Genomic DNA, 22209 nt, shown 5'->3' with positions numbered 1-22209 from the left:
TGGGGTTCCGTGGTGGAAGAGACAACCTGTACCTGGCTGTTATCCCAGTAATTGAAGTTGTACCCCTGATCCGGGCAGCTATAGGGTTCGGAGGTTGAATCGGGTTCCATCTCGATGCTAGCTGATCAACTGAATGTTTCATCAGATGATTTCTACTTTTATACTTTCGAGAGGGAGTGGGAGAGGAGTGGAACATTGAGTAGGGGTAAATTGTAGTGTGACATAAGACATATTCAATGAGTAGGGTAAATTGCAAAGTGACATAAGACATATTCAATGAAAGAGATACTTGAATGGATAAAATACAAATGAAATATACTTGTCGATTTCACTATGAAACATGTCTATTTTTTATTTTTTAAATTTTCTTCACATGAAATTATTTACAAGTGATTAGAGAACACAAAAATTGATGTGAGGTATTTGTCTAGAAGAACTTGGAATTGAAATAAAAAAATAATAATGATAATAAGAGGAAGTGAAGAAAAATGCTCCAACCATCGCATTGTTCAATGTGTACCAAACCAAAAAACAGTGTACACCCTTTATTTCACTTCCTTTTCCTTTATTCAATATAAACTTAACAAATATAAACTTAAAACTACCATAATTAAATACTCCTAACTAACCTAAAACTAATCTTACATTTACACTTCATCTACAAAAAGAGTGTCCATAACTGTCACTACTTTTTTGTAAGCTCTATCGAAGAGGTCTTTGCTTTACACCTTTCCTGCAGAGATGCATAATTCCGATCTATTTCGGCCATTTCCTTTTGGAGTTCCCTCCGTCGGTTATCCATTTCAGCCATTTGTCGCTTCATGGTAACCAACTCGCCTCGCTAGATCGGGCAGCTCGTTCTGCTTTCTTGCATCTCTGCAGAAAAACACTCATCTTTTCACTAACCTCTCCGATAGGCTGTGGCACCAACACCTCAGGATCCGCCGGTGTCGCTGGCAGCGGTGGTAGTCGCGTCACCAACGGCGACAATATCACCAACTCCGGAGAAGGACTCCTCGGAATTTCCACTGCTGCTGGTGCTGCTGCTGGTGTGGAGGCCCTCTTACGAGAGGTCGAAAAAACTACCTGCATAAGGATTAGTCCTATTGCAAGTAGCTCGGTACTTTGAAATAGGACCAACCTTTGCTGCAGGTCGTTGGCAAACCTTCTTCACAGCCCTGACTTCCTCCTCCTCCTCGAATAAGTCAGGGCTAGAAGATCTGCACCTAACTCGCGAACGCGAAGTGGTTGGCTGGTCAACCGTCACCGCTCTCGAAGATGCTGCCTCCTCCTGGTCAGCGGACACCGGCAGAATAGACGCCACAGCATTATTCACCTCCTGTGTATTGGTTGCCATTCTGAAAAAGAAGAAATAATACAAAGTTAGTTGATATAAAAAATAACATTCCTAATTTACTTACTCAAATATCAAGTTGGTCGTTGGAACGTACTGCCTTGTTGTGGAGTGGACTGCTCTCGATGAGATGACTTCTCGAACTGAATGTTGTGGAGTGCTCTCCGGAGGGTATCGACTTCGATGCGTGAGCGGTGGGAAAATGGTGGGAGCGCACATGCGCGATGAGGGTAGGGGTGTACATGCGCAAATGTTGGGAGTCGGGGGGGCGGGGCTTCGGGGAGGGGAGGGGCGGGGCTTCGGAAAGGGGGCGGGGCTTCGGAAAGGGGCGGGGTATCCGAAAAGTTGGTGGCGACGGGGGGGGGGGGGGGGGGGGGGGGCGTGGCCCTAACGGGCCCCGCCCACTGCCTGGGCTCCGCCCAGGTGGGTGGGGCCTCCGGCCCCAGGTAGGCGGGACATCTGGAGAGACATCTACGCCCTCTTCGCGCGCGCGTTCGTAACATAATATGCAACCGAACACCTAACCTAACGTATTAACGTATTAACGTAACCTAACCTAGTACGCTAACCTACCGCTATGCAACCGAACACCTAACCTATCGTATGTATTAACGTAACCTAACCTAGTACGCTAACCTACCGCTATGCAACCGAACACCTAACCTAACCTAACCTAACCTAACCTAACCTAACCTAACCTACAGTAACTATTAACCTAACCTAACGAGGGAATACTAACCTAACACCTAACCTAACGTAAGTATGCAGCTAACCTAACGTAGCTATTAACCTAACCTAACGAGGGAATACATTCACCATGTTGGTTCCATTAATACATCATCAGTTGGTTTTGGTTTTGGTTGTATTATTCTATGATTTGGATTAATGTTCAGTCCTGGATATCCCAGTCCACCTGATGATGATGGCCTGACTTTATAGTTTCTCTCCAAAACTTCTTTATGGTTTTTCTCCAATACTTCAACTCTCTGTTCCAGTACATCATACTTTTTCATTGTAGTCCCTGTTATGTTTGACATAGCATCAAATTTTTTATTTGTAGACGCTGTTATGTCAGACATTTTTATGTCTACATCACTTGTAAGTTTGTCAAATTTACGAGTGAAAGTTATCCGAGCCTCTGCAATTTTATCGTTAAATGCTTGCCGGGCGTCCCGAGCAATATTGCCTATTGTGGATTGTATTGCAGCTTGTAGGGCTAGAAGTATAACTTCCTTTGCTCCATTAATTTCCCCCTCAAGATATGATACAGTTACACAATCACTCTTGTCAATTGGTTCACTTGTATTTTTCAATATTTTCCTTTGCATGTCATAATGACCATCTTTTGTTAATTTAAAACCATTCCCAGGAGGACCTCGAATGACATTACCACCCCATTTTCTTTTTCTACCAAACTTATCGATTGTTTTAGACATTGTGCACTCTACGATGATTCTCTTCAAACTGATATTTCTGTCATTTACATTATACTATATATTGCAGTAATTGATTAGGGAAATAGAAATAATACAAATAAAATTTTAATCATTTTATATTCATTACAGTAATACATATACATACATACATAATACATTAATATCACATTACTTCTATCATATATTATTAATTATAAATGGCTACATAAATATCAATATTGAATTTTCCGGTTTTGAAGATATTGAATGATATTTCAATCATTGATCTCGGCAGATAATAAATTAATCAATTGATCCAATGGAGTCTCCTGAGATTGTGATTGTTGAATAATATTACTTATCCAACGAATGTTCTCATTTGGATCGTTTTCATAAAATTCAATATCATTATGACCCCAAGGAAGAGTGTGGGTAGTATTCGGAATGATAAATCGTTTATCATCGTGATATGATAATGCAACTTTATTTTTTAATTCAGTATACATATCATGTAACACGCTTCTAAATGAATTCATCTTTCTGAATATCATACCACCTTGTTCGACGATTTTTTGATAATCTTCGCATGTCAATTCATTCTTTATTACAGATCGTTTAACCCCTTTGGCTTTCTTAAATTCACCATCAACAGATTTCACATAATATGCTTTAGCACCTGTACCATAAAAACTCATGATTGGATCATTTGGAAATTCATCTTTGAAGTTACCCAAGACTGAACTTGTTACTGGAATATTGAATTGGTTAACTATACTGTAATTGGATGTATCAAATCTACTTATGTTAGTTTTTATGAATTCATAAAAATTTTCTGTGTTTACTTTAAGAATGAGCGAGTCGGTATCTGTGTAAAGTAAAGAGACATTTTCATCAAAGTGTTGTTTGATGCATCCATAGAAAAAGTCATACATGACTGTTTTAGATAATTCTAATATGGAAAATCCCAAATATAATGGTTTATCGTAATGAACCTTCACTCTACCCAATTGAATGGCAACGAAATTATCAGTGAAAATTGAACAATTTTTGAAATTTGGTTTGGCTATGAGAGTGCTGGCACCTATATTTTTCTTTATATTTTCCCAATGTGTAACGAGTCTAACATCAATTCGATTATCTACATTCTCCATTGTCTTTCCATACACCGCATTATTCATTAGTTTATAGAAATCTTTAACAGATTTGTTGTTAGACCTATTACGCATTTCAGTATTAAGATCTATATAGGGTTTCATCCAGCATGATTGTTTGAATTTCAATACTCTATGTGTATTCATTACAATCAATCCATTTTTGACAGCTTGCTGTAGATTCCTATAATGAACAATATATTTTCTTTTATCATTCAAATTTGGAATTAATTTGGGAATTTTCGATTGTGTACGAGGTGGTATTATTTTTTCGACTAAAAATGGAAGGTCAGAATGTTTATCATGCAACTCTTGTGGATAATGAATGTCCACTTCAAATACATACCCATACGGACTATCAGTACTCACATCCATCACATCGAGATTAAGAATTTCATTTGGTGTCAACCATGTAAATTCACTTGTTGGTAGAGGTTGTGACATACTGTGACCGTATAGATTTGTTGCATCTAAATATGTAATGAATGTGGAAGGTTCGTTGGGATTATAATTGGGTAAAAATCTATTATTTGCTATATGTTTCCTCTCGCTACATTGACTAATTCCACCTCGTATACCTTTTTGAAAAAAGTGAATCATATCAATGTCAGTTAGTAATTCCAATTCAACATTAGTGAACTTCAACATGGCATCCCATGATAATCCAGGTGCAGTGTAATATTGTGCCGGATCTAAGTTATATATCTCTAAACTTGTGGTGCGGAAGTTTTCAAAAATATCACATAGTAGCAATACATCCGACTTCAAATACAAATCAGAGTATTCCCCCAAATTCTGACACTCGAATAAATTCCAAACTTTTCTAGCCCTATCATAATCAGTTTCCGATATATGTTCACAATTGAGTGTGTCATAAAACTGATTTTTTGTCGGAAGTAATGGATAATTCAATTTGTCAATGTCATCAACAAAACTATATGGAAATACACCTTTCTGTCTCATCAAATTGAATTTCTCAATTTGTGGGAAATGTTTGTGCATCTCCAAACATTGATCGGAGGTCAAGTTTGCACCCAACTTCTCCAACGAATTAGTCATAAATTTATAACTATCGATAAATCTCATTTTGAGATAATTCTTCCTAACCACACCATCTTTATCGGTATAGCTGTGTGTAAAGAGATGCTTCGTGAAAGATATATATTTCTCTTTAGTTTGCGGGATAACATCAACTTTCTCTTTATTCCTATACAATTCTTTTATGAATAAATGACAATCATAACCACTTAAATTATGAAAAATGATAGGTATGAAGTTTGGTATTTTGAAATTTAAATTACATTTCGAGTGAGCGGCATGTGATCTTTTCTTTCCTGTGACATGACAATGATCTCTTACTTTGACGTCACCATCAGTAAATGCTTTATTACATATACCACAAGTTCTGGCTGCAACAAACTGTTCTTCTTCTTCGACAGTTTGTGTATCCATTGGTTTAGGGTTTCTGAGATGATTTTCATGTATCTCTTTCAAATCATCTTCAATGCTACTCACAAATTTCTGAGCTGCATCTACACCCCTATATGTAACAAATTTTGTCAAATCATCATTATATGAACACTTTATCAAATAAGCAAATGAATATGGGGCATGTTTGAATGTTTTAATCGTGTATGAACTTCCAGGATTTGGCTCATTCACATGAATCGGTTTAAGCACTGATTCAAAATCAGCATACACTACAAATGGCACCCTCATTTGCCTCTCAAAGTTTTCAAACATTAGTTTATTTTCCGCAACCATTCTACCATATTTATTGATCTTTAAATTAGTAGTTGGTGTTGTGGTACTAATGTGATTACAATCATACATATTATGACGTAAAAGCAATCTCTCATCAGAAAAATATATCAAACATCCGTCACAAAAATATTTTTTCTGTCTATGAGCTGATAGTTGATTAGAAACTAATCTTGAAAGATCTTTGATCCAACAATAGTGACCATTACCGGAGTCATCAGTTATAAACAACAAATTGACATGTCTCCGGAGTCTTCTCTGTGAGTATCGCAATGGACCAATCACTTCATACTTCATTTTACCCTTCTCAAATGTACTCTCTAAACCGTAAACATTAATTGAAATATCATTCCTATCTTCGAATATTTCGATACTCTTATTATTAACTTTAACCGGAAAATCCATACCTGTGACATCTAAAACAGTGGAAAAATGTGGATATGACGTAAGTTCGGACACTCGACTATCTGCAGGATATAATGCTGATGTTATAGCCCAAGCAAAACAATATTGATCTTCATTACGAACATTCACAACAGCTTTCTTCCATTGAATACATTGAGGCAGCTTCACATATGAACGTCCTTCCAGTGGACTGTATTTATTAATGTTGACCTCGAGAAACAATATTTTTTCACAAGTCCAACCTGAATTATAAAAAAAAAAATATTACTATTCAATCTTATTGAAATTTTTAAAAAATAAATACCTGAGTCACGATCCTGGAACTCAGTCGTTTGTGCCACAATTACATCACGGAATCCATCAAAAACAGCATTCAAATCTGAAGATTGGTCCACTATTTTATTTTGGGAATTAAATGACTTCGTGTCCCTCGAATCATCAGTCTGAAGAATATAATTCCCAAAAACTTCCATATTCACCTTGATGCTTTTATGGATCCTGATGGCTGATTCCAGTAATTCAATGACCTTCTGCCTAATCTTATTGAAAAATGAAATGTAGTCACTGGTTACAATCGAACTCTCCACCCTGTATGTAGCAATGCGGCAATTGAATGCATTCGTTATAATTTGAACACCGTCAGACAATTGAACACATGCATTATTTTTATGACTCATGGTTCTTCGGTGAGAATTCACTTGGCTCATAGGAATTGTCACATTACAACAATTGCACGTATACATAGGTGTTGCATTATCCACTCTCACCCGTTTCACTGCAGGCCCTCCTTGGCAACTCTGGAGCTGATGCCGACGAAGATTATCACTACGAGTGAAAGATTTACCACAGTCACAGGAATACATTTTATATAATAGTTCTCACTAACTCACTTGATGTAAACTGACATAGCCAACACTCGTACGCTTCTTAAATACACTCTGATAGGACCCGTCAAGACGTCATAGCCAACCCCACTTCTCAACTACATGCGCCAAGATTACCTCCCAACTGAATGCGATAACAGATGTCGATATACGAGCAAGCAGTGGTCGTTGCGGTCTCGGAGAGGGTAGACGCTAGGCAAACAGTCCTCGGCTGCCGTTGTGTCACCATCGATAGCGGGGCTAGAGCGAACCTTCATCGCTTCAGGAGAGGTGAGGGCAGACCGATGAATACGCATTACTCTGCCACACGTCGTGGAGTGAACATGTCGCTCTCTAGCCGTTGAACGGTTATTGCTGTGACGTCACTCCACTACTAACTTGGTGCCCTAACACCGATGGAGCATTTATTACTTGGAGGATCTTCGAAGTATGCAGACGTATGTTTGTACATAGACAAACAAGCACATGATGAAACCCTGTACCGTGCATTCTCCTACACACACACATAAACACACAAAATCTCATATGAAAAAAAAATCTGAACGATCCATGCACCAGACACTTCAAGGTCACAACGCCTTGACTTCACTGCACAACAAAAAAAACTTCACCAAACAACAACCAATAAAAAAAGCAATTAATACGTCATAGTGGTGGGGGGAGGCCGAGAATCAGCTGTAAACAACTACTTTGGCTACACAAACTGTAAATTTAACTACTATATGGTACTAACAAAGTAACCAGATTCAGTTTAGATACAAATTTTCACTCAAGTTCCCAATAGTTTGGAAGTTTAAGATGGAAGTATCAGATGTAGTTGCTGTTTCTACAGAGCATATTTATTCCTGGATAATCATCTAAGTAGTCATGATCTGATGAAAACATTAAAGAATAACGGATAAAGAGAGCTAAGAACGTCTTGATGATTCTGGGTAACGTTCGGAAATGTTTAAACATAAACAACCGTCGATATGTGACAATGGATGCAACATGGGTCCACACTCAGGAATCGAATCGATCGTCATCTGAGTGGAGAGCACCTGGTGAACCTGCCTGAAACGGCAGAACATGTGATTGAGAGATGTATGGACGGAGATAAAGTTGGGTGGCGAGAATGTAAAGAACGGCTGGAATGAGAAAAAGGACTAATGCAACTGGGAGACACGAATGGAAATGGATACGAGTTGCAAACGAATGGGCAGAGAGCGTGCTGAGGGATGAACGGGACGGATGAGAGACAAGCTGCCAGCTCGCCCTCCCAATCTTCCAAATCTGGACAGATCATACCAAGGCACACTGTACGGCGTTGTGGACCTCAAATGTATAGGCTTTTTGGGAGACTTTGTAATCAACAAGATGCAATGAATAATGGAAAACTAATGATTTATGTTTTTTTTTTTGTTATCTTCTCCTCCTCCGTATAGGAACTGTAATATGTATCAAATAGCTGTAGCTATTTGATACATATTACAACGAGCTAGGGCAACAAAGCTTTGGAAATCCCCACGGAAAGAAAAAACCAAATAACATCACATTTTTAGATGGTAGCTCAATACAACAGTAATTCTCAATCTCCCACGACGCGACGTTCCCAGACACTGATGAAGATATTGCAGTGAATTCCCATACTTCTGATAGTTTTTCAATAGTATTCAGAACGAGCAGCAAAGGCCTAGTTAAAATAAAGGGAATAGCATTACTCTCCGAACTACAATTGCAATGCCTCAGAGTGAACTATCGTCGTTCCAGTATAAACTATCAGAAAAATTCTCTCCAATTAAGAACGAGGAATCATCTGGTAATTGCTTCGAAAGTTTGCATACAAATGGTGGAGGCCTCTTCCGAGATGGTGTCTCGTATTACAACTGTCAAGAATTTTAATTCTTCGTCCCAAGCAGGAATTTTATTTGCGCGGAAAGTCTGTCGGTCTGTCGTTACAGAGGCACGAAGCAGGGACATGCCTGACGCTTGCCCGGTTTCACTTGTAATTGGACTCTCATTTCCGACGCATTCAGCATGGCGATAAAGGCTGGTTTTATTCTTTATAACGAAAGCCGCACTTAGAAAATTTTAATTGGCCGCGTATCTCCGTCCTTTTTTGGCCGGTCTGTCGCCAAGGTTGCCCGCACCACAAAACTTGAAGCTCTTCGCGGCTCGTATTTTAGCACAGTCATATGCGTCGAAATTTGGATGGATCTGTCAACCACGAAAATTTCAAAATGAATCATTCATTGCATACCAGAAAACGTATCACAACTTTTTTTGCGGTTCCTTTGAACATAGTGTTCTATTCATTTTTTTGATTGCCGCAGTTGTCATTTTTGTTTAAAAAATTGCTGTCTGAAAACTCGTTGAAACCACTTAAATTCACGTGTCAAATATGAAATCTAAAATAAAATTCATTAATACAGCAATATACATTTAGCAATAGACAAAGTAACTAAAATGAAAAAGATGTTAATTTTCTAAAGAATTATGAACATTTTAGGAAGAAAATTTTGGTATAATTATAAATATCTATTTTCACCCGTCAAAAGTAAAGAGAATAATTTAATTTTTTCAGTATTAATTGGTCTATCAACAAAATCACTTCATATTTCTTCCATTTTGAACGCCTTTCACATATAGAAACTTCAATTTGTTCATTCTGTGTTTGTTTAAAAGTAGTTGACAATGTTCCATGATGAATTTCATCAATTTAATTAGTGAAGTAACTTGGTTTGAAATCTTTTTGATTTTTAAATGTATTTCTTAATTTTTGCTTTTTTTCAGTTTCATTCTTTTTATTTCTTATTCACTCTCTAACTTGATTATGTTATTCGTTTTATTGTATTTTCATTTCACGTTTTATTACTCAAAATGAGTGATATTTGAGCTCTTCTTTATAATTTCATTTGTTCTTTTACAGATTTCGAATCATAATAGATATTAGATATAGATATTAAATAATTGAACGCAGAATTGTGTAAACTCTGTTTTTCTATTTTTCATATATAGTAGTTGTATAGTTGTGATATGTATTTACTTGGTATGTCTTGAACTGAAGTTAAAAAAAAACAGGCGTTTAAACAAACGTGGAATTGTCAACGACTTTGTTTTTAATTTTGCTATCGAAAATATATAAAATCAAAATAACAATTATTCAGTCTAATTCAGCAAATAGATCGGTTTGTTGCTCATAAAAGGTATAACCTTGGGCATCAATAAATTAATTAATCTATCAATGAACGTTGTGAATTTGGAGATATAAATTTGAATAAAATGTATAAATGTTTAAAATGTATAAATTTAAAATAGTAATATCAGACACATAAATATAAATTTTAAAATGTATAAATATATATTGTTAATATGTAAAAATATAACATTTCAAATGTTAAACTGTAAAATATGTGTATGTGGAGGAGATAATTGTAAAAATTTATCGCGTCCGCTTTAGTAGCTCTACTTTTACATTTTTTTTAAACACAAACCATAAACGTGTATTTCAATATGTAATTCATTTCAATTTCAGAAGTTATGATTTAAGAATACATTCAACAGCAAAGCTGAAATATAAGGCTTATTTAGAATATAATTTCATAAATTATGTTCTTCCCACATTCTCCCTCGTTTCTATATTATTAATTTTTAAAATATGAGCTTATAGTATGTTTGAATTTGAGTAAGCTGTACTTTTGTAGCATAATGGTAAAGCATTATACAGTTATACAGTTTGTAGATGTGACATTTGAAACATATTTCAAACAACTCCATTCGACGAGGTTTTGTTAGGTAAAACTTAGATCAAACACATTTCGGTGAAGAGCAATTGTACTTTCTTGACGTCTTTATATGGTCTCAAACTTTCACTTTTTTCCTGTGATGATAAATTACCAGCTGACCCCCAATATCTAACTCGAAATATTCGGGTATGTTTGATCATTCATATTTTGGTTATTTCAAAATGCATTTTTCACAAGTCCACTATTATTGATCAATGGATTTCCACCCTCGATTATACAGTTTTTATGATATCGTGATGTAAATCTGGCCATTAACATTGTAGACACGCGTTCGCTGGACGAACCAGTCTGCTTCTGCACATCGAACAGATTAACTTTTAAAAGAGAATGATCTGTTTTTCACGTCAGAGTATATATTATTGGTCGATGGATTTCAGCCCTTGATGGTGTCCTGAAAATCTTTGTATCTTTCTAGAGCAAAGAGCATGTGATTCAAGGTCAAATTATAGACATCGGTGACCGTTGTAACTTGTATAAGGAATTGAATATTAGACTCTTCGCACTTTTGCAAGTGTGAAAGCTACAATTTTGAGCTGCTGCATTCCAAAACAGCTTTTTTTGAGCTTCGCACTCTCTACACGATTAGTTCAACTCATCAAACACTAATTTTCCTCAACTTTCAGACAATTTGACCGGTATCCAAGAACTAATATATTGCGTTCGTGGTGTTTTTCTCATTGCAACGAATGAAACCTGTAAAGACTGTACTATTTAGAACCTGCATCGATTTATCATCGAGAAATGGTTCGTGGCCGAGGAATTGTTTAATATTATTAAAATATTTGCGGGCGCAAAAAGTCAACTGCAACCGGAACACCAGTTGCAAGGCAGGTGTGCAAGTTCTTCTCTTCGGGGCCGGTGCCTTCAAGACTGCAACATTTGTGCGACGGCTGCATTATTTAATTAGCCGCAATTTTTTAATGCACGCATTAACAATCTCGCCGATCCAGATTGAATTATGCGGGGAGACCTTTTACAGAGAGCTGGAGATAGGAAATATGTTGCAATTCGTTTACAAGTTTCTCTAATTTTCCCACGTGATGGTAGTACCGCAGTTTCGTTCTAGATACCATTAATGGATCGTATGCTTTCAGATCGAGAAATTAAAAAACCTATTTCACTGAATTAATTACCTGGCAATCGTCTGTTAACGGATCACGTCACAAGTGTCTTCACAACCAACTTTGTTTACAAAAAAAAATGTAGACCACAACGGACTCAATGGAAAGTGTACAATAACGTTTTTAACTGAAATCTGGCAGTTGAAGGAAGATTTGTTTGTTGTTAACAATCATTTATTAAGATAAAAACACTAACTGTTCTTGAATTCAACCACTTTGGAATCATTGAGACCATTTTATCTATTGTTTTGTTCAAAACACAAATACATATTAGAAAACTACTATAGTACCTACATTCGGTATTGTCTGACAGTTAAAGAGTTTCGAAGAAAGGAACATAGTCATCTCAAGCAAGTGGCACTGCAATTCATACATAAACTCATTGAGATATTTCTACTCGCGATGCCCCTTGAGGACGCCATTAAAATATTAACTTGAGGCAAAGAACTTCAAAAGAGGCGGCCGACGCTGTTTGTCATATTGCGTTAAATGTCGATAGGCTTCGGATTGGGGTATTAATATAGATTTCACAATGATATATTCTGTATGATGCGAAGATAATTGAAATATCGTGAAAACTAATTTTGTTTAAATATTTTATTTTGAGAAAGATAATTTATATTTGAAAGAGTTTTTTATTTAGGATTGTTACCTTCTACATATCTATAAAATAATCAGAATATTAAATTTAAAAATAAATACAAATGTAGAAAAAGTTACTGACTGCATTTGATAAATTAGCTTTTTGAAAACGGAATATAACTTGTCAATAACTTCAATTTATAAAATTTTGCATATAAAAAAATAAATATGTATCATCTGGTGACGATTTGAAGACTATCATTTTCTTTATCAAACTTATTTAAATCATAACATTATAATTACTGAACATATTTTCATATTTGTCGTAGTTGATTTGTTATTTTGTTTGTTATGAATGAGATTTTTCAAGAATAAATTTTGTATATTCATTTATACAATTCGTTGAGAGTGAATGATTTCAATGCAGTACGCCTATAACACTAATATATAGATATACTGCTGCAGTTTCTCTCATTTTTGGACAAACTATACTGAAGAAGCATTCAATAACAAAGATCACATTGAATATATAAAATGTAGTGAAATTCAAAAAATTGTTGAGTGTCAAATTGATTTAATTTCACTTTGACTTGAAGAGCACCTTCATATTTGAATATGAAAGGAAGTATCCAGTCTTAAATTCAGTTTTTGTCTGTGATTTACTATTTTTCATCAAGTGATAATAATAATAAAATCGCCATTCCAACTTTTTCATGGGTTCACAAATTACAAATGAGATGTTATACTAAACAAGATTTGTGTAATATTTTGAAAATATAAATAATTGCTACCCTGCCCACAATAACTCACTGACAACTGTTTTGGTTACAAACCCCATCCGTAGGTCTGAAGAACGATATACGTAGGTAAATTTGTACGTTCATAAAAAAACTTCACTTCCTTTCGAAAACAACTGATTCGGTAATTTTTTCATTTTTTCCTTTTCATTAATTTTTTCACTTCATTAATTTTTTCACAGTTCTTCAAACAAATATGTATACATAAACAAGCACTGTTTCTCCAATCACCAGAACTTCACCAAACGACAAGTGGGTGTTTTTAGGAGATGAACTAAACTATATCCATCCAATGAACAAAGTAACCCAAACAAAGATAGATGAGTGATCAAAGCACGATCACCCCGTACATTTGCATCTATTGGGTAAAATAAACAAGCCTCACGAAAGCAAATCAGATTTAAGTGCAATCGGCTGACGGAATTCGTTTCACACTGTAGTAGGTACATATACGGTATTTTAAAGTTTGAAATCTTCAAAATGTCAAGTACTGATACGGCTGAACAAACTTCCAATGTGTGTCCCTACACCCCACCTGAAAAATTTTCCGTTACCCTGCCGCATATTATTGAAAATTTTATTTTCGATCGTTCCTTAGTGTCACTCTGTACAAGCAGCCTTGTCAGGGAGCTCACGTGCACTATGAATGATAATGTTTTGGAGCACTCTGTTGCTTCTATGGACAGAGTAGTTCTCGTCATCCCTGAAGAGTATCAAAGTTCTGTTGACTGAGAAAAGTGCTTTGTTTTGAATTAATTCTATGTCCAAGGTATCAGTTTTACCTATTTTCAACCAAACTTGAAATAGGTGGAATTAATTCATTGAAAATTTCACCTGAAATACAATAATTAATATAAACAAATCCTCAGTTGGTAGCCATATATAAGGTTACATTTTTCAAGCTACAAATGATGCGCCAAAAATGTATCAGTCAACCGAATGATAATTTTCACCAACTACATAGATCGGTAGTAATTAGTATGCTTGAGACTTGCTCGAAAAAGGTGTCGTATATCGAAACAAGTGCAGAGAATGTCACAATAAGGTGTTATTACAATATATATTTTGTTATTAAATAAAAAAATCAACTTATGAAAGTTGTCCCATTCAAAATTTTTCATGAAAAATCTGTAATTTTCGTCACAATATGTAATTATAGTAGGAGGTATTGTGATAATAGCAATATAATAGTAGCATAATGTATAACAGCTTCGTTGAATACCGAAATTTTTGAGAAATTGAAACACATTTTTTTTCTCTCTGAATACAGGTTGTTTTTCATGTGTTCAAATATCCACTATGCCATTATATTCAACAGGAACGAAACAATGTTCAGTTAGATTTGTTATTATCAACTTCATCAGAAGTTTCCGTTGCAGGGTTACATGATAACATTAGAGAAATGGCAACACTCATCATCTCTCCCACCAACCGATTTCCTGGAGTCTTCGAAATCCACTAGATACTGGTTAACACAACAAGACGACTGCTCCGAATTCTTGGGGTTCTTACTGAATACTCTTCATGAGAAAAAAAAAATAGCAGAGTCAATACTCCTGACCGCTCTGAATTGAATAATTCCGTACAGTCTATCTCGTCTTGTCTTTGTAGATTTTTTGCTGGAAAAATCCTCCCTTGTTTACTTTGTAGTAAATGTTCAAGAGATATGTGATTGCCTGAAACTTCAACTAGCGTTTCCTAATATGACTGATAACCAGTCCGTGCAAAGCTTATTGTTGAATCATTTAAAATTGGAACTTTTAACGGGTGATGATAAACTGTATTGCCGAATATACGCCAAACTAACTGACTATCAAAAGAAAACAATATTCAACCTCTTACAGAAGCACCAAACTCTTACGAAGGTTCTACATAGATGAACACTTCAATCTAGCAGACCACTATTATTATCTTCATGCAGTCGTTGCTCACTGTGGTTCTGGCATTGAATCTGGTCATTATTACACCTTGGTCAAAGACTGGTTTAAATTTGACGATAGTCGGATCACTAAGTGGTCTGGCGATGTCTTGAATTTATTGGAGCCTCTGAAGACAACCTACATTTTGTTTTATGAAAGAGAGGACATTGGCAGATCAAGATCTTCAGATGATGTGGTGCTGCAGGTTTTTCCGGGTTTCGCTGCAGCTGAAAAAGCAAATGCGCCACTGGAATCAATGAAGTCGCCTCGGAGCGCTAATTGATTCATGTTGTTTCATAATTGCATGATTTATATTACTTTCTAGGAGAAGAACAACAATTGATATATGATTTTTGAAAATACGAATTGAAACAAGTTTTCAACATGAAAATAAACCATTTAATAATATTTTTTAACTTATTTTTTATTCCTTTTGGGTAAATCTATCATAGCATGGATCGTAAAGTATACGAGTTATTGGAACCGCAACAGATATTTCTAATTCAACATAAATCCTCGAAAGCGGTGTGCATCAAAGGAACATTTCGAAGATCCACAGTAATCAAGGTAAAGAACTCAAAAACCCATTATTGCAATCAAATGGCATGAAATCAGCAACAAGAAACAGACAACGAACTCCATTGAGAAATTAATTCTGCCTACGAATCAATTCCCCGACACAAAAGCGCTTCCTCTCAATAAATCACGCATCTGCTCTTGGATTGACAGCCCGATCGGGATGCTTTCAGAAAATCACAAAAGCCGCCATGAAGGAAACACAATACTTGAAAACGTCCTGCATGATTTAGTGTTCTCCAAACCAATAACACGCCTTATTGCCAATTTAAAATTATTGAAATATAAAAATGGCATCTGCCCTCTAGGACACCCAATATAAAGGAATCGCGTCCAACCCGGTTTGCCATCAATAAGTAATAAATGTCCATACGTGACTTGCGGTGCAATATGTCTAGGTTATGTTACCCTCACGGATGAGTCACTTCATCAGCCAATGTTGATACCGTGATGTACGGCTTTGCGTGAACTTGAATCTACGAGTGTATTATGGAAATGGGGTTGAACTGCAATATCGCATAAATTTCCGTAAGGGCAAGATGGATTATTCAACGAGGTGCACTATGAATAAACTGGTAAACATGCTGAATTCATTGAACGAAGCCAAAATGTTGTCGAAGCCAGTAAAACTTCATTATGAGATTCATTTATATCAGTTTTCATCGGATTCGTCAGTTTTCATCAGTATGAAAATGTTTTCATCAGTATTAAAATGTTTTCATCAGTATGTCGCCTCTGTTTGGAAAATAATGGAACAGCAGAGCACATACTTTATGCCTGCCCCGCTAGGCACCAAATCAGGTTTTTAGAGTTCGACAGAGCCGTACTCTCACCATCTGACCTAAAAGACCACTCACCATACAAACTAATTGGCTTTGTTAAGAAGCTGGGTTTATTTGGTCGAATGTGAATAGGTGTGAGCCACAATAAACCCTTGCGGGTTGCGGTGGAGGGTCAAAAACCTAACCTACTGCAGTTAAGTGAAATTAACAACTTCATCCTTCACAACCACAGCAGGTAATGACAGGCGGTCCACAGTGACTTCATTACCTGATTTTTTTACCTGTGACAATGTATGTACGCTAATTTGCAAACCGGCGAGAAGATAATATCAATTTGGTTAGAAGGTTACATCCGCAATGGTTGTTTATGAATTTCCAAGGATTCCAAATCATAAACATAGGCGTTGTAACCTAGTAAATGACCATATTGACCTTGTCAACTCTCCGGTTTTCAGATAAGCGTACTGACATTGTCACAGGTAAACAAAATTCAGGTAATAAAATCATTAAGCACCGTCTGCCATTACGTGCTGTGCTTATGAAGGTTTATAAGGATGTAAATTGTTAAGTATTTCAGTTTATTGAATTCGTTTAAAAATGTGCTTATAGGACGAAACTGCAGTATAGTACTTCTCATTTTTCATGATGATCTTCTACCACATGGTAACGGCTACAGCCATCAATTTATCCTAAGATATTTGGTTATTTAGCAATGCAGTTCATTACTGCAGAGTTTAGCTTGTGAAAAATTGTTTTATTTGTAAAATAAAATAAGGTTTGTTAAATTTAGTGTACGGGATCTCAGTGACCTAGGTACATTTTCGTGACTGCATAAAGTTCTATATTTGTTATTTTTTCATATTGTGGAAGGTAAAATTTCCAGAAAATTCAATAAGAAATTTTTGATCATTTTTATTTCTTCTTTTCTTTCATATTCTGTTACAATTCGTTATCATTCACGATTTGGTGAAAATTGAATGGGAGGAGGCTGGAAACTGATGGGAACTGTTTTTTCTTCTGAATTTAAAGTTTCATTATGTTCAATTTCTCATTAATTGCACAAACATTTATTCATCAAAAAGCAGTTTTCCATAGATTTGTGTCTTATAGAATAAAGTGCCTGACACAAAAACATTCTTGTTGATTACCTAGAAATCATAATTTTTCATTATTAACATCTCCATAGAGGAAAATATAAATCGATTTTGCCTTTCTGCGAGATTCAAAAATCCAACCCATAAAGTTGTATCAAAAGATCCATATAAACACTCATTATGCGTAATAAAGTTCATTGCCACATCAATTTAAAAGCATTTTAATGCTCCAAAACGACATCATGGGGAACGACGCAATAATATGGAGTAGATCAGTTTTAAATTTCGGAAAGTGTCGGGAATAAAAATGCACCCCAATAATATTTCAAAAGTGCTCTTAATGGACCGTTTTCGCTACTACGTGAGATCTCACTTCAAATATACTTCATCATTAGGCTATATTTTCTATTTCAAAAGGGGTTCGCAGATAAAGTATGTTGAAAATGGTGGACTAGAAAAAATATACTGATATTACGTTCATAAATACCTTCCGAACGTTAAATGAAGGATAAATCTGTGGAGTTAATTGAATCTGAACAACAATTATTAGCTTATTTAAGCTCCGTTAGTTAGATTTATTTACAAATGTTCCTGTGACAAAAATTGGCAAATAATATTCATTTGTTTGAACACTGGATCAAATATTATAATAAGTAACGTAGATGTTGTTCTGAAAAAACATATTTTTTAGTTGGGAAATGAGTTATTTTTGACGAAGTACTGTATGCACATTATTACCTTTCACACAATTTTAAATTGGTATTTAAAAATCTGTTTAAAATCTGTTTTTCCGTTAATCAGCTGTCGCCCCCATACGAACGACAACTCTCAGAAGTTAAGAAACTTGTGCGAGCTAAGGACTAACGAGGTCTTACCTTTTAACTTGTGATTCCTAAGCTTCAGAAGTTATCGCAAAATTGAATGATGTGGCACGCGTGATGAAGAAAGGTTGCTATCGCGTTTGTTATATTGTACATAGTGAATCACTTTGGAAGTTTTGGTCGCAGGTTTGTTGTGTGTTATTTTTATTTAGATAGCAGGTACCTGTTTCAATTGTGAAAACACTTTTGTTTGAATGAGTTTTATCACAGGTTATCATTAGTAGTTACGAGCTGATGCGATACTACATGATAGAAAAACATGTAGGTACATATGCCTTGCCACCCATCGTCAGTATTTGATACGTTTGGTTCAAAATCTGTTGGACAAATAACTTGAGACATATTGACTCGTTCTATATACAATATTCATAATTTTTTCTATCCTCAACTGTCCCACCAAACATGGTGTTATTAGCCTTTACTGTAATACATCCCAGCATTAATTATACATTCATAAGTGCGATTTTCATCGCGATATCACTAGCTCTACTATACTTTTTACTAGAAGCGTCGCGACGACAGACGATGCATTGTTGATAAATACGCACGAATTCCCTGTGTGTTTATAAAGACTGAAAAAGAGCCATTCATCATGCCATAGCCGCCATTGCTGGCCAAATGACTTTTACAATTGCAGTATAACTTATCTCTGGAATTATATCTCCCTATAATGTGCAATGAAACGGAGATAAATTTTGTTTTTCCACAGTTTGCGTCTCGAAGGAAAATGTCTGGAAGCATGAGTATATATGATGCCGGATATTTTACTGAATATTTATTTTTTTGATCGAAGATATGGAATGAAATACTGATGAACGCTTCTTGAGAAACAGTATTATCAATTTTTCAACATGAAATGATGACTACATTTACTAAAATATTTTTATGCGTTAGCATCGCAGAGTTTCCTCACGGAGAATCCATAGAATTCTTCTTTAGAACAAGAAAAATTCAGAATCGAATCTTGAATAACCATAAACTTCAGTTGTTCCGATTACTGAAGATTCAAAAGTCAACTGCGCCCTCGGACCCGATCTCCAGTTTGAAGTCACAACAAAGAAGAATTTCACCACCATAGCAAGTTGTAATTTTCAGTATTCAACAATTTGCCTTCTATCCAGAAAAGTAAGAAGCAACGTATCATTTTTAGAATTTTTCGTAACAAGAAAATATCTGTTCTTCATGTCACTATTTTTATTCGGGTTTAAAAGAAGTCGATTTTTTTAATTTCTTCCTGACGTTCCTGGCGTGGATAGCTAGCTGCTTCAGAGATTCATACACCTTGAGCCACTCAAAATATATGAATCACTGAAGAAGCTAGCCACTCGCGTCAGTGAAACGTCTGGAAGAAATTCAAAAACTCCACGACCTTCAATTCCGAATAAAAACAGGGACACTGAAAACCTTTGCAGCGAAAGCCTTAAACCATTTTATCAATTCTTCAACCTTATGCTATTAGGAACTAGCCAAACATCACACCCATGCTCTATCTCTTACGAGATGAGATGGAATCAAAGGAAGCAGTTTTGCCAGGATCACCCTGGACGACCCTGAGAAGCTGGACCCGAAGAAATATCTGGCGATGACCAAGAAAAACCTAGGCTTAACAGTAGGGGCCTAAGTGGTGTGGGCGGCCTACACAAACCCTCCCTACTCTACATATACAGATAGGTCTTTCTGTCATGTGCGTTCTTACTCTTTTTCCCCAACTTCACGTCAAGTACGCATTCCCTCTTTTTTTATTATGTTCGTTTATATATTCGTTTGATATTATTTTTCTTGTTATTTACCTGTTGTCCTGTTTACTTCGTTCGTGTGAAATTGAGGTATGGATCCGGAGAAAAAAAAAGAGGTGTAGATAAATACAAAATTCCAATAATTCACGTCTCATGTCATATAATGGAAATATTTTAGACTGAACGGTGTTGGTCGTTAATTCATATAAGAAATAGGGAGAATATTGATTAGTTATCGACACGGAGATTACGTTTAAAAAATTAATCGAGCGTATAGAAAACCTGTTGGTGCAATAATTTTTTGTACTATATGATTTTAGTGACGCGTAAATATAGTTATAGATTTCAATTTCAGTACATAGAGGTTTCCTACGTTTTTTGTTATACTTGTAGGATGACACACTGATCTCGGGTTCTCTATCTGTAGAGCAGGGAGGGTGAGTGTAGGCCCACAGCACTCAGGCCACATGTGACCCATTGTACATCCTCCCGAGCAGTTGTCCTTCTAGGTCATCGTCCATCCTGTCCTTTTCAGGACGGTGGACAGGTCACTGAAATACATCTCCTTTATATCGGCAGGTTTAGGCCAAGACTCGCCGAACACACACTCTCTTATCGACGATAACTCCGGGTACTCGCATAGGACATGCCTATTCACACATCCTGCATAGAGGTATGTCCACTAGCCTCATATTAAGGAGCGTAGATTTTTCCTGGTCATAGAGCCAGATATTTCTTCGGCGCCAGCTTCCCAGGGTCGCCCAGGGTGATCCTGGCAAGTTTGCATCCTTTGATTCCATCCCATCTCTTCAGGGATTGAGCATGGGTGTAACATTTGGGCAATTGTCGAAGTCATCAGGCCGTAACTGCCACTGGGTCCTAAAATTCTTAGTCCAGCGGCAATGCGATTACCTTCACTCCTGTCGTGCCCTTTAATCCACCCTAGGACAATGTTATTATCTACCGAGGCTTCTGCTGAATCTTGGTGGCACTCTAGTACTAGCCCTGAGGTAACACGTTGTCTATTCAAGGCTAATAGGGATTGTCTGCCATCAGTGCAGATTGTAATGTTTTTGCCAAACATTCTTTTCTTGGTTATTTCTTTTGTGGCGATTGAGATACCAGCCAGTTCTGTTTGGACCACGCTGGTATTTTTTCCCATTTCCAACTTAATCTGATCTTGGGTTGTGTAAGTATGTATATTTGCTGGATGCCTCGTTTCCCATAGATCAAAAGTGACACCATACAAATGTAAACAAGTTGATGAGCGATAAAATTTTGTGTTTTGTGAAGATGAAAACATTGCAATTGATTAAAACAGCACCAGTTTTGCGTTCAAATGATTAGGTATTTGATATGGCAGAATGGCAAATCTACGCGTCAGCAGAAACTAGAAAACAAATAAAAATGAATGAATCCAAATTCCAGAGAATAAATCTTTTCGATTTTTCCATGATAATGTGGAACTCTAGCATTGGAAATCCTGCAAACTGAATTCTCTGCATAATTTTACTACCTTTTCAACAAAGTCCATTTCGAAGACTTTAGCCAATATATTCCTTGAAATGTCCATTACGTCCATATATAAAGTGTCAATCCGAACTCGACGAGCTTATAAAAGTTGAAACCCAACTCTGGGAGCGCTCTAAGTTACGTACAATGTTAGAACCGACTCAGAAGTTTTAAGCTGGCAAGGATTCCGAAATGAGAGAACTCGCAATCCTTCCGGGATTTCAGTGGTGCCAACCGAGACGCCGTTTGAACCACGTACTAAAGAAGATAACGTCCGGATCTGCATCTCAAAGCATACTGCATACATTTCGATAAGATCGTGCAACAATAGTTTCTGTGTAACGGCTCCGAGATATTGCGAATTTCGAGACGAAATATCTTGCTCGGCTCGGAGACAGAGACGTTTCCTAGCTGCTCAGGTAGAGAAGGCACATATTTTGCATTCGTGTGAATG

At 36.3% G+C, this 22209-nt stretch overlaps 1 protein-coding gene across 2 annotated transcripts; it reads right to left on the bottom strand.

Annotated features, from left to right (window-relative positions):
- Positions 1 to 294: 294 nt before the first annotated feature.
- On the bottom strand, positions 295 to 7653 carry LOC141480934 (uncharacterized). Of its 2 annotated transcripts, none has more exons than XR_012464647.1 (2): positions 1422 to 7653; positions 295 to 1358 (listed from the first exon to the last, which is right to left on the bottom strand). XR_012464647.1 is itself a non-coding variant. In XM_074171683.1 (2 exons), the coding sequence occupies exons 1-2, from the start codon at positions 1571 to 1573 to the stop codon at positions 1064 to 1066; spliced, it is 447 nt and encodes a 148-aa protein (XP_074027784.1). In that variant the 5' UTR covers positions 1574 to 3033; the 3' UTR covers positions 295 to 1063. The 2 variants fall into 2 exon arrangements, 1 of the variants encoding a protein (XP_074027784.1); XM_074171683.1 differs by having other exon boundaries at positions 1422 to 3033.
- Positions 7654 to 22209: the final 14556 nt, after the last annotated feature.

This window comes from Leptinotarsa decemlineata, unplaced genomic scaffold (genome assembly GCF_025532065.1).
Source record: "Leptinotarsa decemlineata unplaced genomic scaffold, Ldec_3_MD MMD2_tig00000026_RagTag_RagTag, whole genome shotgun sequence".
Lineage (NCBI taxonomy): Eukaryota > Metazoa > Arthropoda > Insecta > Coleoptera > Chrysomelidae > Leptinotarsa > Leptinotarsa decemlineata.
Note: the sequence above shows the minus strand (reverse complement) of the source record. Positions and strands in the feature narration are given on the sequence as shown.

Excerpts from the sequence above, each read along its gene's own strand:
- LOC141480934 (XM_074171683.1), bottom strand. The coding sequence starts at position 1,573 with ATGTGCGCTCCCACCATTTTCCCACCGCTCACGCATCGAAGTCGATAC. Across the intron at positions 1,359-1,421 it reads ACGACCAACTTGATATTTGA|AATGGCAACCAATACACAGG; the intron begins GTAAGTAAATTA and ends CTTCTTTTTCAG.